Source organism: Pyricularia oryzae, chromosome 1 (assembly GCF_000002495.2).
Source record: "Pyricularia oryzae 70-15 chromosome 1, whole genome shotgun sequence".
NCBI lineage: Eukaryota > Fungi > Ascomycota > Sordariomycetes > Magnaporthales > Pyriculariaceae > Pyricularia > Pyricularia oryzae.
Genome location: NC_017844.1, coordinates 2,267,936 through 2,280,057, shown reverse-complemented (window position 1 = coordinate 2,280,057; position 12,122 = coordinate 2,267,936). Strand labels below are relative to the sequence as shown.

The following is a 12,122-nucleotide window of genomic DNA, read 5'->3' as shown; positions in this document are numbered from 1 at the left end:
GGCTAAAATGGCAGATCGGTGAATTTGGCCAATCAAATGCTTGATTGAGTGAGTTTCGTCGGCTGGCGGGAAGGCAGTGCGTGAACTATTTTGGCTACAAGTGTCCTCTTCCAAAGTGGGTGTGGGTGAGCTATCAAAGGTTGGAGTGACCAAAGCCAGATATTTCCGTTTGCGCGCTGCATACCTAGGTTTTTTGTTTTCCCCATCCTTCTTCTAGAGGCCACATTACACCCCGGCCTTTTGTCGTGATATATGACGCTGTGCTTTCCTATATCTCGTTCGTTCCTTTCTTCTTCCCTTCTTCATGACAATATACCCCACGTTGCAGTTACATGATCTATAGGCTAGGCCAGTAGCCACTTTCTTTGGCTTGTACCCAGCCTATCCCGCAACCTACCCACTGCCTACCTTAGGTACCTACCTAGGTAACCACCTATTTCAAGACGCCATACCAAAGCTACCTGCATAGATATCACCTCCAACCTTGGTCGACCTCGGGCACAACACAGACGAGCATAGCAATCTATCCCGCGACGGGTGCTGTCGCCATGGCGAAACTAGCCATGTCGCCTCTTATAAAGCTACTTTGTTCTTTGTTTCTATTCTCCTCTAATGTCCTCGCCATCTCGGCCGTTATAGGCATCGACCTGGGTACTGAGTATCTCAAGGCTTCACTTGTAAAGCCGGGAATCCCCCTCGACATTGTCTTGACCAAGGATTCGCGGCGCAAAGAAATATCGGCGGTCGTCTTCAAGCCACCACGAAATGGACCAAAGACTGGAGAATACCCCGAGCGTGCCTATGGCTCCGACGCCATGGCCCTCGCCCCGCGCTTCCCTGGCGACGTCTACCCGAACCTGAAAGCCCTCCTGGGCCTACCAACCGACACCTCGATTGTTCTCGAGTACGCTGCCCGCCACCCCGCACTGCAGCTCGGCTCGCACAAGCTTCGGAAGACGGCCACTTTCAAGAGTGCGGGTGCTTTCAGCCCCGAAGAGGAGGCTTGGATGGTTGAGGAGCTTCTGGCCATGGAACTCCAGAGTGTACAAAAGAGCGCAGAGGAGATGGCCGGTTCGACAGTTCGCTCCGCCGTCATTACGGTTCCGCCCTTCTACACCCTCGAGGAGAGGCGCGCCACCGAGACCGCCGCCGAGCTCGCAGGCCTTCGAGTCCTGTCGCTCATCAGCGACGGTCTTGCCGTTGGGCTTCACTACGCCACTAGCAGAACCTTCCCCAACATCAACCAGGGAGCTAAGGCGGAGCACCACATGGTTTTCGACATGGGCGCCGGATCCACCACCGCCACGGTCCTCAAGATGCAGAGCCGGCAGGTCAAGGACATTGGCAAGTTCAACAAGACGGTCCAGGAAGTTCAGGTCATGGGCAGCGGTTGGGATCGTACCCTGGGTGGTGACGCTTTGAACTACCTGATCGTCGACGACATGATTGCCAAGTTCGCCGAGTCGCCGGCCGCCAAGAAGGCATCGGTCACAACCCAAGGCGTCAAGGCTCACGGGCGCGCCATTTCGAAGCTCACCAAGGAGGCCGAGCGTATAAGACATGTCCTTAGCGCCAACAGTAATACTGGCGCAAGCTTTGAGGGCCTCTATGAAGATGTCGACTTCAAGTACAAGATTGAGCGGGTTGACTTTGAGAAGATGGCTGAAGATCAGGTTGGCCGCGTCTCTGTCGCCGTGAAGACTGCCCTAGAGACGGCTGGTATTGATATTGCAGACCTCGACTCGGTAATCCTGGCCGGTGGTGCTACGCGCACCCCGTTCGTCCAGCAGGAGCTGGAGAAGCTTTTTGGCGCCGAGAAGCTTCGCGCCAACGTCAACGCCGATGAAGCCGCCGTATTTGGTGCTGGCTTCAGGGCGGCTGAGATCAGCCCCAGCTTCCGTGTCAAGGAGATCAGGGTCTCGGACGGTGTCTCGTACGCTTCGGGTATCAAGTACAACAACCACAAGGGCAAGCCGACCCAACAGCGTCTCTGGAGCGCTAGGTCGCATCTGGGTGGTCCGGCCAAGGAAATCACACTGCCGAACAAGGAAGATTTTGAAATTGAATTCTACCAGCAGGTCCCGCAACTCCCTCCTGCCACCGGCTCGGATATCGAAGCACCCACTGCCAAGCTTACTACCAAAAACCTGACGGCTTCCGTTGCCGAGTTGAAGGAGAAGTACTCGTGTGAGCCTAGCGACGTCCAGTTCAAGCTCAGCGTCAGATTGAGCGGCGAGAATGGCGAGGTCGATGTCACCAAGCTCACCGTCCAGTGCGAAACTGAGACTCAAGAGAAGAAGGGAGTTGTCGATGGTGTCAAGAACCTCTTTGGCTTTGGAAAAAAGGAAGACCAGAAGCCCCTCGGCGGCGAGAGCGCCGATGGATCCTCGTCCAGCTCAGCTTCATCCAAGAGCACCAAGTCCGCCAAGTCTCCGGCATCAACTACGAGTGGATCCGCCTCGGCCTCGGGATCCGTGGAGCCTAGCGTTCCCCAGAAGAAGCTCGTTGTGATTCCTGTGCAGTTCGAGCTTGTCAAGGATGGAATCCCTGAGCTTTCCAAGGCAGAGCTCAAGGCCTCAAAAGACCGTTTAAAGGCTTTCGAGGCCTCTGACAAGGCACGTCGCCAGCGCGAGGAAGCTCTCAACCAGCTCGAGGGCTTTACGTACAAGGTCAGAGATCTCCTCGAGAACGACGACTTCGTGAAGGCTTCTACGCCCGAGGAGCGGACAAAGCTCGAGAAACTTAGCAGCGCTGCGAGCGAGTGGATCTACGATGATGGCGCCGATGCCCCCAAGGCCGAGCTCAAGACGAGACTAAAGGAATTGACAGATATCGTTGACCCGATTCAACTGAGAATCGAGGAAACTAGGAAGCGACCTGAACTTGTCAAGGGACTGCAGGATGCGCTCAAGCAGACAGAGGAATTTGTCGAAAACATCAAGAAGAGTATCGCTGAGTACGATGCATTCAAGTCGGCCGAGGCTGCTTCATCCTCGTCCACCATTGAGTCGGCGGCGCCTGAGGCAAGTCCTAAGGATGAGTTCGCAGGTCTGGAAGATAATGAAGCCAAGGCAAGCAAGGACAAGGAGCCTAGCATGGAGGACCTGAACAAGGAGCGTGGTCCAGTCCCGCCGATGTACACACCCGATGATCTCACTGAGCTCGAGGAACTCAAGGCGAAAATTGTTCCATGGCTCGATGAGAAGCTCAAGGAGCAGTCCAAGCTTGCCGAGACGGCCGACCCAGTCCTTACCATCAAGGAACTGACTACGTGGCGTACCAAGCTGGACAAGGCCGGTATGGACTTGACGATGAAGGGCGTCAGGAACTTTGAGAAGAGGAAGAAGGAGGAGGACGCCAAGAAAAGGAAGGCGCAGAAGAAGGCGAGCGGTGCGAAGTCGGACAAGCCGGTTAAGATAGAGCTCGGCAAGGACGGCAAGATGCCGACGCAAGAGGAGCTGGAGGAGCTGCTGAAGCAGTATGCGCCGCCCGAGACAGAAGGTGACGACAAGAAGGCGGAGAAGAAGAGCGATGACACCAAGATCAAGCATGAGGAGTTATAATTTGCAGGAAAGGGGGCTTTCGTGCGGGGGAAAAAACTGACGATTCACATGCGAGACTTTTAGACGTTATGGATTTCAGTGGCGATATACAGATTTTAGCATGTAGAACAAGGAAAGATTCAAGGGCGAGCCGTTGTCACCGCCTCTGGTATGTTCTGACAAGCTCTCCCAGTATAATCGTCTATGCAGATGGTTTTTTTTTTACTTTTTTTTTTTTTCCAGCTTTGCAACGGTCGAGAAGTAGCAGAAAACCCAAGGGGACCGACCAAGGTAAGTAGAAAAAGCCTCACTGGTGCCACATTTGCAGGGAAGCCATAAGCCCTGCACCCTTCTACTCGTCACCTCGGCAGATAAGGACTATTGATGTACAAAGCGGAGGGAACATTGTTCCAGATAACACGTCATGCTGTGAATCCTGCCATTCAAAGGATTGCGGCAAGGCGCCAATGAGACGTAGTATGTTAAGGGTGGGCATGTAGGTACTTTGTTCCTACCAAATGTGGGCAGGCTCTCTTTGTGGGACATGACACCAAAGCTGTCGTAGTGGGCTTTGTTGCTATGACACTATGTACCGTGTCGTCGTTACGCTACCTCGTCTACTTCAGGTAACCAAGGTACCTTGGCTACGTAGGTACTTTACCTAGGTAGGTAGGTACCTAAGGTGCCTTAGAGTGAGTTACCTAGCTTGTGCATAGTCTTCTGAATGTTTATATGGAAGCCATGGTTGCTGCTTTGCTGGTGATATCGTTTGCCGGATGCCTGCATTCGCTGACGACTTGGCTGTGGCCCCGTTGACATCTAGTCTCGCTACCTTGGGCTTGGATTATTTGCTGGGTTCACAAAGTGCGCGGAACTGCAGGCAAGTAAGCGAGGGCAGCTAGCCGGCATAAAGGAGGTGGCTTTGGCCTGGGTTCCTGCAGAAGCTGTTTTTTTTTTTTTTTTTTTTTTTTTTTTTTTTTTTTTTTTTAGTTCGACAGACCAACAGAACAACGGCATTGAATCGTGGAATTCTGTCTGCAGCAAGAAGAGAGTTGTGTAGGTAGTCTCTTGAAAAATGTCATGTACCTGCATGCCTCAATGGCTAGGTAGGTAAGGTACCACACAGGTACAAATCTGAGGATACCACCTCAAGAGTGACTGCCCGACGTTTACAGTACCTACCTTAACCTACCTACCTAGGTAGGTACCTAGGTGTGTCCCTGACGGATCCAAGAAGCCACTTGCAGGTAACATGCGCACATGTAACATGAGGACTTGATCTCGGCCCAGGCTACCAGGAAGGGACATAACTCTGTCTAGTACAAACAGAAATGCCGGAACCAGGCACGGCAGGACTCGGTGTCTTGGTACACAAACACGCGTCATTTGGCCACATTGGTCAGAGTATTTTCTTTAAAAGTTCCGATCCGTCGTAGCTCATCTCTTTCTTACTTTTAATCTCTCAAATCGTGTGGTTTCATCCATCCGTCACCAGCGGCCGCTCCTTTTGTCCCTCTTGGACCCGAATCCTCACATAGAACAACCAAGCTCCGACAAGCACCTCAGAGTCTCCACAGGATCCTTATAACGCATTTCTTTGCAGCCCCAAAGACACCAAGCAATCTGCAGAAATGTTGGAGCATGTGCTACTGTTGACCATATGGGCAATCTCTGCCTGTGGTGCCCCAAGCCCCTCTGGTTTGGGGGGCCGCTTTCACATTGATCAAGTCCATAACCGTAACGCCAGACGTAATGGCCCTGTCGAGTATGCCTTCGCTCACGCCAAGTACCATGCCCCGATTCCAAAAGGCCTGTCCAAGACCATGGCTGCGATAAAAAAGGTTAATATCAATGCGGGCAACGCAAGTAAGTCCACAGGGTGTTTACCTATATGTTATGCGGATGTTTTCCTTTTCCACATGTAAATGTTGCTGACCATGCGAACGGATATAGCGGGTGAGGTCCCTTCTTGGCCACAAGAGCTCGACATCGAGTATTTAAGTCCCATCATGGTCGGCGAGCCTGCGCAGATGGTATGGATGAACCTCGACACAGGGTCATCGGATACGTACGTCATCTTGCAAGGCGTTGCTACTGGACTGTGAAGGATTGCTGACTTTTTGCGCTCAAAATAGCTGGATGTATGCATCAACGACCGGAGAGGGTCACAAGGGAGACCAGAAGTTCTATGCCCCGGAAGTCTCCAAAACATCAACGCACGTGCCCAACACATCTTGGTGGATCGAATATGGTGGGAAAAAACCATTTCTTTAAGCCCTGAACATATATTATCAATTTTTGGCTGGTCACTGTTTCCACTACCAGACACTGACCGGCTGGCAGGCGATGGCACCTATGCAAGTGGTGATGTATGGAAAGACACTCTCTCCATCGGCGACGTTGAAATCAAGAACATGACGATTCAGACGGCCTTGATGGCATCGGTGGCCATGGTCACGGACGTCAACATGTCTGGTCTTGCTGGCCTCTGTCCTAATCACCCCAGCACTGTCATGCCTAGCCAACCGACTCTGCTTGAGAAGCTCGAGCCAGTGCTTGACGAGTTCGTCTTCGCTGCTGACCTTCGATACCAGGACACTGGTCGATTCCGATTTGGCCATGTACCCAAGAGTGATTACGAGGGCGAGATTCACTGGGCCAGGATGAACAAGACATCCAAGTTTTGGCAGTTTGACATCAACAGTGTCCACGTGGGTGGCACCAACATATTGTTGCAGTCAACCTGGTCCTTTATTGCCGACACGGGCACCACGCTGATGCTTTTGCCCATGGACCTAACCAAGATGTACTACGATCAGGTGCCGGGGGCCGAGTATAACGAGTGGTACGATTCTTACACATTCCCCTGCAACGAGACCAAAAACCTGCCGAGTTGGGACTTCCAAATCGCGGGCCTGAATGGCACTGTCCCGGGCCACTACATCGCGTACACCAATGTCACTGAGAAGCTCTGCTATGGGGGCATCCAACCGTGGTCGGCCGAGACGTATGGATTTGGCATCCTTGGCGACGTCTTCCTCAAGGCCGTCTACGCAGTTTTTGACGTGCAAAACAAGACGGTTGGGTTTGCGAACAAGAAGGTGAGGGCTTAGCGCCGAGTTATGTTCAGATTGGACGACTGTCGCAGGACCAGGGTGAAAGCGCACTAGATTCCTTGCTTTCTTTCTCTCTGTATTTCTTTTCTTAATAATAACGCCCATTCAGCTATGGGCTTGCCAATGGAGCTTTGGTTGTAACTTGTCGAGGACCCTAAATCATATCCAATTTCTTTCGGCCGTGCAAGACTTCTCACCGGGGTACCCGAGATGACAAGATCGAATGGTTGGTTTCATACTGAAAAATAAAAGAGCCATCCTATGTTGATCGGTCAGCCAATTGGTTCAATCGAAAACCAACCTCAGAGAACGGCCCGAAATATATTCGAATTCCAGTTCCGAGCAAAAGAATAAACGTAAACGAGTAGCTGGCATGCTATAGCCCCATGCCCACAGCAACACGATTGTGATCTATCGCAAGCAATGTTCCCAAGACGATGTGTGTGGTATAATTACAATGCAATGTAAATAGAGTTAAAACGGTAAAAAAAAACCAGGCCCCGAAATTAGAGGGACGCCAAAAAAGAAGCCCGATCTGATAAGCAGTAACACCAATAACGCCGTCAGTCTCTCTTCCCTCAACCCAACTCCGGTCTAGAGTCGACGCTCCAACCGTCCAAAACAATGGTATCCAAAAAAGTCCTTCGCTGCCTGCAATCCCAAGGCAGCCCAACTCGCCTCTCTCTCAACCATGCCTGACTGATCTGTGTTGAGAATAAATATGGGGCTGGACCAGAACCAAAAATGGAGAACCAAGCCTCTAGAAAATCCATGTGTGTGGTGTTTAAACGAATTTCGTAAGAGTGATACTTTCTAAGCATCTCTCTTCCCGCGCAGAGGAACCAAGGAATTTTTGATTCGAGACAAACAAGCAAATTCACCACTCCGCCCTGTTGTCAACCAGGGGTGGGCCCACCACTGACCAAAGATTGAAGGGTCGGTGCAGAGGCTATGCTGGGTTGTGTGTTTCGCACTGAGATACAAGTGGGAAAATGGGAAAAATAGAGTCTATGCGTCCCAGACAGGCAATTGCTCTGTTATGCTCCAGTCTGATCTGCCGGTTGAAAGTCTTGCCATCTCTGCTTTCGTCGTAACATCGTTCGTGGGGGAGTAGCTCTATGCTGTTGTATAGTTTGAAACTCGGGGAAAAAAAAAGTTTTGTATAAAGATTTGGCCAGAAAAAAATGGCTCATCTTTTAATTAAACGTGATCCCTCTCCCGGTCACCGTCTGTTTGGCGGGCAGTACAATAAACCATGTCAGCTTGCATTGCAATACAGAGGCCGTAGATGGAAAAGGAAGCCCGCAGTGAAGGGAGGGGGGGTGACAGGCGAGGGCGAGGACGAGTAGGGAAAATTAATCATTCAAGGACCACGTTCTTACTGACCCTCTGACTCGGTTGGGGTGGGTGGGAGGGCGCCGGGCACAGCCTGCCTCGATGCGCGGGCGGTGCCGGGCCTGGATCCGGCGTACTTTTCCCCAGCCGCCCTCGACTCATGACGCCTGGCCTCGTCGTCCTGGTGCTTGTTGCTGCCGTCGCTGCTGCTCTGAGCAGACTCGTCAAACACACCGCTGATGGGGGAACGCACATGCCTCGGGCTGGCGCTGTTGGCGGCGGGGCCGGTGCTGTTGGGCGGGCTGCCGCGCTGGCGGAGGCGGGCCTCCATCTCCTTTATGCGCTGCTCGAGGGATTCGAGCTCGGTTGTTCGGCTGCTTAGTTCTTGTTTTCTGCAGGAGGGGGAAAAAAGTCGAGGGAGCTATACGTCAGCCCTGGTAATTTCCCCGAAACCCCAATGTTTTGATGGAGTATGATGCTATGTGGGAGTCGAAGGAGCCGCCGAATTTGCGGTGTGTCGCGGCGTGCAATGGGGGTGCAGAAACTACAAGGGGTAGCGGGAGAAACTTACCGCTTGTCGACTTGTGAATCCAAATCAGCCAGGCTGTTCTCGATGCGGAAGATGTCCATCAGTTCGGCGGAGAAGGATCGGGCGATGGTGCTATAGTTGGTTGTTGCCTCAACTGTCAGCGCTGCAATGCTCTCTTCCTCCCTCGCATGCCTCAGCAGTAATGGCATGGCGGAGATATGCAACCCCCCGCCTAGACTAATTAAAAATCCCGCCCTGTTGCTTCTTTAACCAGCGCGGAGGAATATACTAGGGCCAAACTCACGAGTGCGGGCGGCGGCCATTGGGCTTCCAGTCACGGTCGAGCTCCTCGTCGCTGAGGACCGTTGAGCTGTTATCGGCTGCTTGTGGGTTGTTGGTGATGGATGCCATTGTTGCAAGTGTGAAAGGTTGCTGTGCTATAGCTACTACTGCTGTCTGCTTTGCGCTCTCTTTTTCTTCTTTTTTTTCAGAGAAAATCCTCTTGGGTGAGTTTCTGCTCTAGCAAACTCTTTTAAGTCGACGGTTAAAATTGCACCCTGCAAGAGCTGAAGAAAAAAGGCAAAAAAAAAAATGGCCCAATGGAAATGATGATGTACGCAAGAAGGCGGGGGCGTTGGGCTTGGGTTATTCGTATTTTTTTGCTTTCTTTTATCTTTTTCTCTGTGTCAAGGCGGTTGTGTTTCTCTGGATCGCAAGCCTTCAAGTTTAGGCGAGGAGGGGGCAGGAGAAACCGGGCGGCGCGATGCAAGCTTTGTTACAGTCCGAACTTCTGAAGGGTTGAGAGAAGAGAAAGAAGGACAAGCGTGTGTGCGGGCGCGCGTGTGTCAAGGCAACAAGGCAGGTAGCAGGATCAATGCCAAAAAAGCTGAAAGGTGAGACGGAGGAGAAAGAAAGGAAGATCAAATATAATCTCCAGGAAAAAAAAAGGAAGATTGGGGAAACTGTTTAAAGGAGAAAAAGTAGCCATGCACAAGCTTACATAGGTACCTAGGTAATTAGCTAGGTGGTGCCTACAAAATACCTAAGGTAGGTACATACAGACAGCATTACCAAGGGACGAATAATAGGGGAGGAGGACTACGGAATTGGAGTGGGGGGGTAGGCATGCACGCCTCGGTTTAAGGGGGGTTCGAGTGGAAGTGGAATGGAGAATTTGAGGGGTGTGTAAGTGGGTGTGGGTGTGATGTCAGGGGCAATGACAAGGGTTGGTGATTGATTTGATTCAACTCATGATTTTGATTTTGATTTTCCATGCCCACCTTGATGGACATGGGCACTTGTAGAAAAACAGCACAGGATAGAATAGGACAGGGCAGTGCAAAGGTGCAGCAGCTGGAACAGAAGGAACAGCAGCCACTTCGCATTGCAGCTGACATGGAACATATCATCTTCCAACTGCAGCTGGAGCAGGTCAGTTTCGAGTGTCAAAGTTGGTAGAGGTTAACCTAGGTACCATACTTGCTTACATACCTAGGTACGTACCTTACCTAGGTAGGCAGGCAGGTAGGCATGCACGTCAAAACTCCTATTTCGGCTGTTTTACTCGCTTGGTATACCTGTCACCGGAGTTTTTGTCCTTGAGATTGTTTCCTACTGATAGAAGTTCACATACTTACCCTACCTTAACCACCTAGGTTACCTACGATAATGACTGACTAACAGCAGACTTCTTGAATCTTCTGAGCAGTACGGCAATCCGGCTGGATCCTCCCTGAGTTGGGTGGGTCTGAAACGGACCCACAAGGGACCAGAGCCAAAACTACGAAGTACATCAAATCTGCGGAATGTCCTTATTTTTGATGACAGAAATTGTAATAGTGGGGTTGAGGCTGTATGTACTGTGCCGGTAAATGGGCGGTTCATGCAAAGGCATACAATTGCAGGTAAGCTGCGAAAACGTCGGTATCCACTGTTGGAGATCGGGTAGCAATGAACGCAACGCTGCGTTAACCGCTTTAAAGCATTCATTCATTCCACAGCCTTCGTTCGACCCGGTAATGAAAATCAAACCAACAAAGCTGACGGGCTGCTCCAAGATAAAAAATGAAGAGGGAAAAACAGAAAGAAAAAAAGAAAAAAAAACACTTTGTGCGAAGACGATGATAATTTTCCCAAACCCATGTTACCCATCAGCCACGCCCCGCCAAGAATCTCCTTTCCCCAATCATCCACCCGTGACCCGTCGGTCCTGTCTAATAATATATCTCTTCTACATGTGCTGTAGAGGCAATTGCCATAGCACCCGACCCCCAACAGCGGTTCGGCGCATGTCACTGGTTCATCTCAGGAGATCAATGATAGTTCAGTTTTCCAGACAAGAACCATCCACCACCCACCCACCCTTCTTCCCCCGCTTTCGCGTGATAGATTGGTGCTATGTGACGAACGAAGCAAGGCGGATTACGACCACACGTGACGGCAAGCCAAGATCGAAAAGGATGGATGGAGACATTTCGAGATTCGCCATCGAGGCTGAATATTAGCAACGTACATTCAATCGGCCTAGCTGTTCGATCTCGGAGTCTGCATTGGGAATCGGTCGGTTCGGTGACGAACAAGAAGTAGCTCAGTACCGTAGATGGCTACATTCTAGTGTATAGTATGTAGTAGTAGTATGCATACCGAGTCATTTCATTCTGACCGCGCAGGCGGCTGCGCTGCAGATTTTTAGACTAGTTTAGCTGCGGCCGATCAATTTCTCGCTTGTTGAGCAATCCCATCCAATCTGTATGGGTTTCGAGAGCCGAACCCATCAAGTCAAGGTTGTTTGTTCGGCCTCTGGCTAAAAAAAAAAAAAGATTCATTAAAATTCCAATCTCATATATTGTTCACATGGAATGAATGCATGATGGGCATGCGACATATAAGGCTAGCATGTGTACTATGTACCACCTAAGTGTGCACCGGTAGTCGTCAACCAACAAAATGGGACTCGAGACAGAATAAACGGCGACTTGTCAAAACTTAAATTACGAGCCCACTCTTGGCTAGTATAGAGCGGGCCGAACGGATGGAGCGGGCTGACGTGCACCCCTGGGAAATCTGGAGATTCCCAAAGTCCGTGGAGAAGGACGCTTGGGTTGGTTGATTGGGATTTTGGGATTTGGCTTGGACATGTTTTACTGGACCCTCAGATGTCATCAACTCAATTCAGGGTTTGGCAGCGACTTGACAAGTAGTAATATATCGGCTTGCTTGCTGGCCACCTACCTTGACTATCTGGCACTTTTTATTCACTTTAGGCAACATAAATAGCAATCGTCCGTCTGCTAAGGACAGTTGGTGGGACGTTGGGCTAAACCTTGGCTAGAAATAGGACCTCAAACAGAGCAAGTAAATGTTAGTCAAGACATATCTAGAGTCTATTTCGCGCTGCGACGCGCCACTGGGAGCTAATAGCGCAAAATCCGATTACTCCCATGTTGGGTGATGCTACATTTATACTCTGTATGCTGGCAAATGAGCGTCGTAGGATGTTGCAACACTGCAGGGTCTTGAAATATGGCTGCCAAGTGCAGTGCCAGCAAAGGTGTGGGATCTCTCAAGTGATGTGATTAAAACAACCTACCTACCTTAGCG

At 50.9% G+C, this 12,122-nt stretch overlaps 3 protein-coding genes across 3 annotated transcripts; 2 read left to right on the top strand and 1 right to left on the bottom strand.

Moving 5' to 3' along the window:
* Positions 1-115: 115 nt before the first annotated feature.
* MGG_06648 (uncharacterized protein) lies at positions 116-3,756 on the top strand. Its single transcript, XM_003709306.1, has one exon. It carries the CDS (start codon positions 549-551, stop codon positions 3,561-3,563), a length of 3,015 nt encoding a protein of 1,004 aa, XP_003709354.1. The 5' UTR covers positions 116-548; the 3' UTR covers positions 3,564-3,756.
* A 1,417-nt stretch (positions 3,757-5,173) lies between these two features.
* Positions 5,174-6,655, top strand: MGG_06647 (uncharacterized protein; the record flags this gene model as incomplete). Its single annotated transcript, XM_003709305.1, has 4 exons — positions 5,174-5,408; positions 5,496-5,610; positions 5,678-5,793; positions 5,886-6,655. 4 exons carry the CDS (start codon positions 5,174-5,176, stop codon positions 6,653-6,655), a joined length of 1,236 nt encoding a protein of 411 aa, XP_003709353.1.
* Positions 6,656-6,955: 300 nt separating this feature from the next.
* On the bottom strand, positions 6,956-9,595 carry MGG_06646 (uncharacterized protein). The gene is made up of 4 exons (XM_003709304.1): positions 8,827-9,595; positions 8,565-8,654; positions 8,045-8,385; positions 6,956-7,887 (listed from the first exon to the last, which is right to left on the bottom strand). The coding sequence occupies exons 1-4, from the start codon at positions 8,931-8,933 to the stop codon at positions 7,859-7,861; spliced, it is 567 nt and encodes a 188-aa protein (XP_003709352.1). The 5' UTR covers positions 8,934-9,595; the 3' UTR covers positions 6,956-7,858.
* Positions 9,596-12,122: the final 2,527 nt, after the last annotated feature.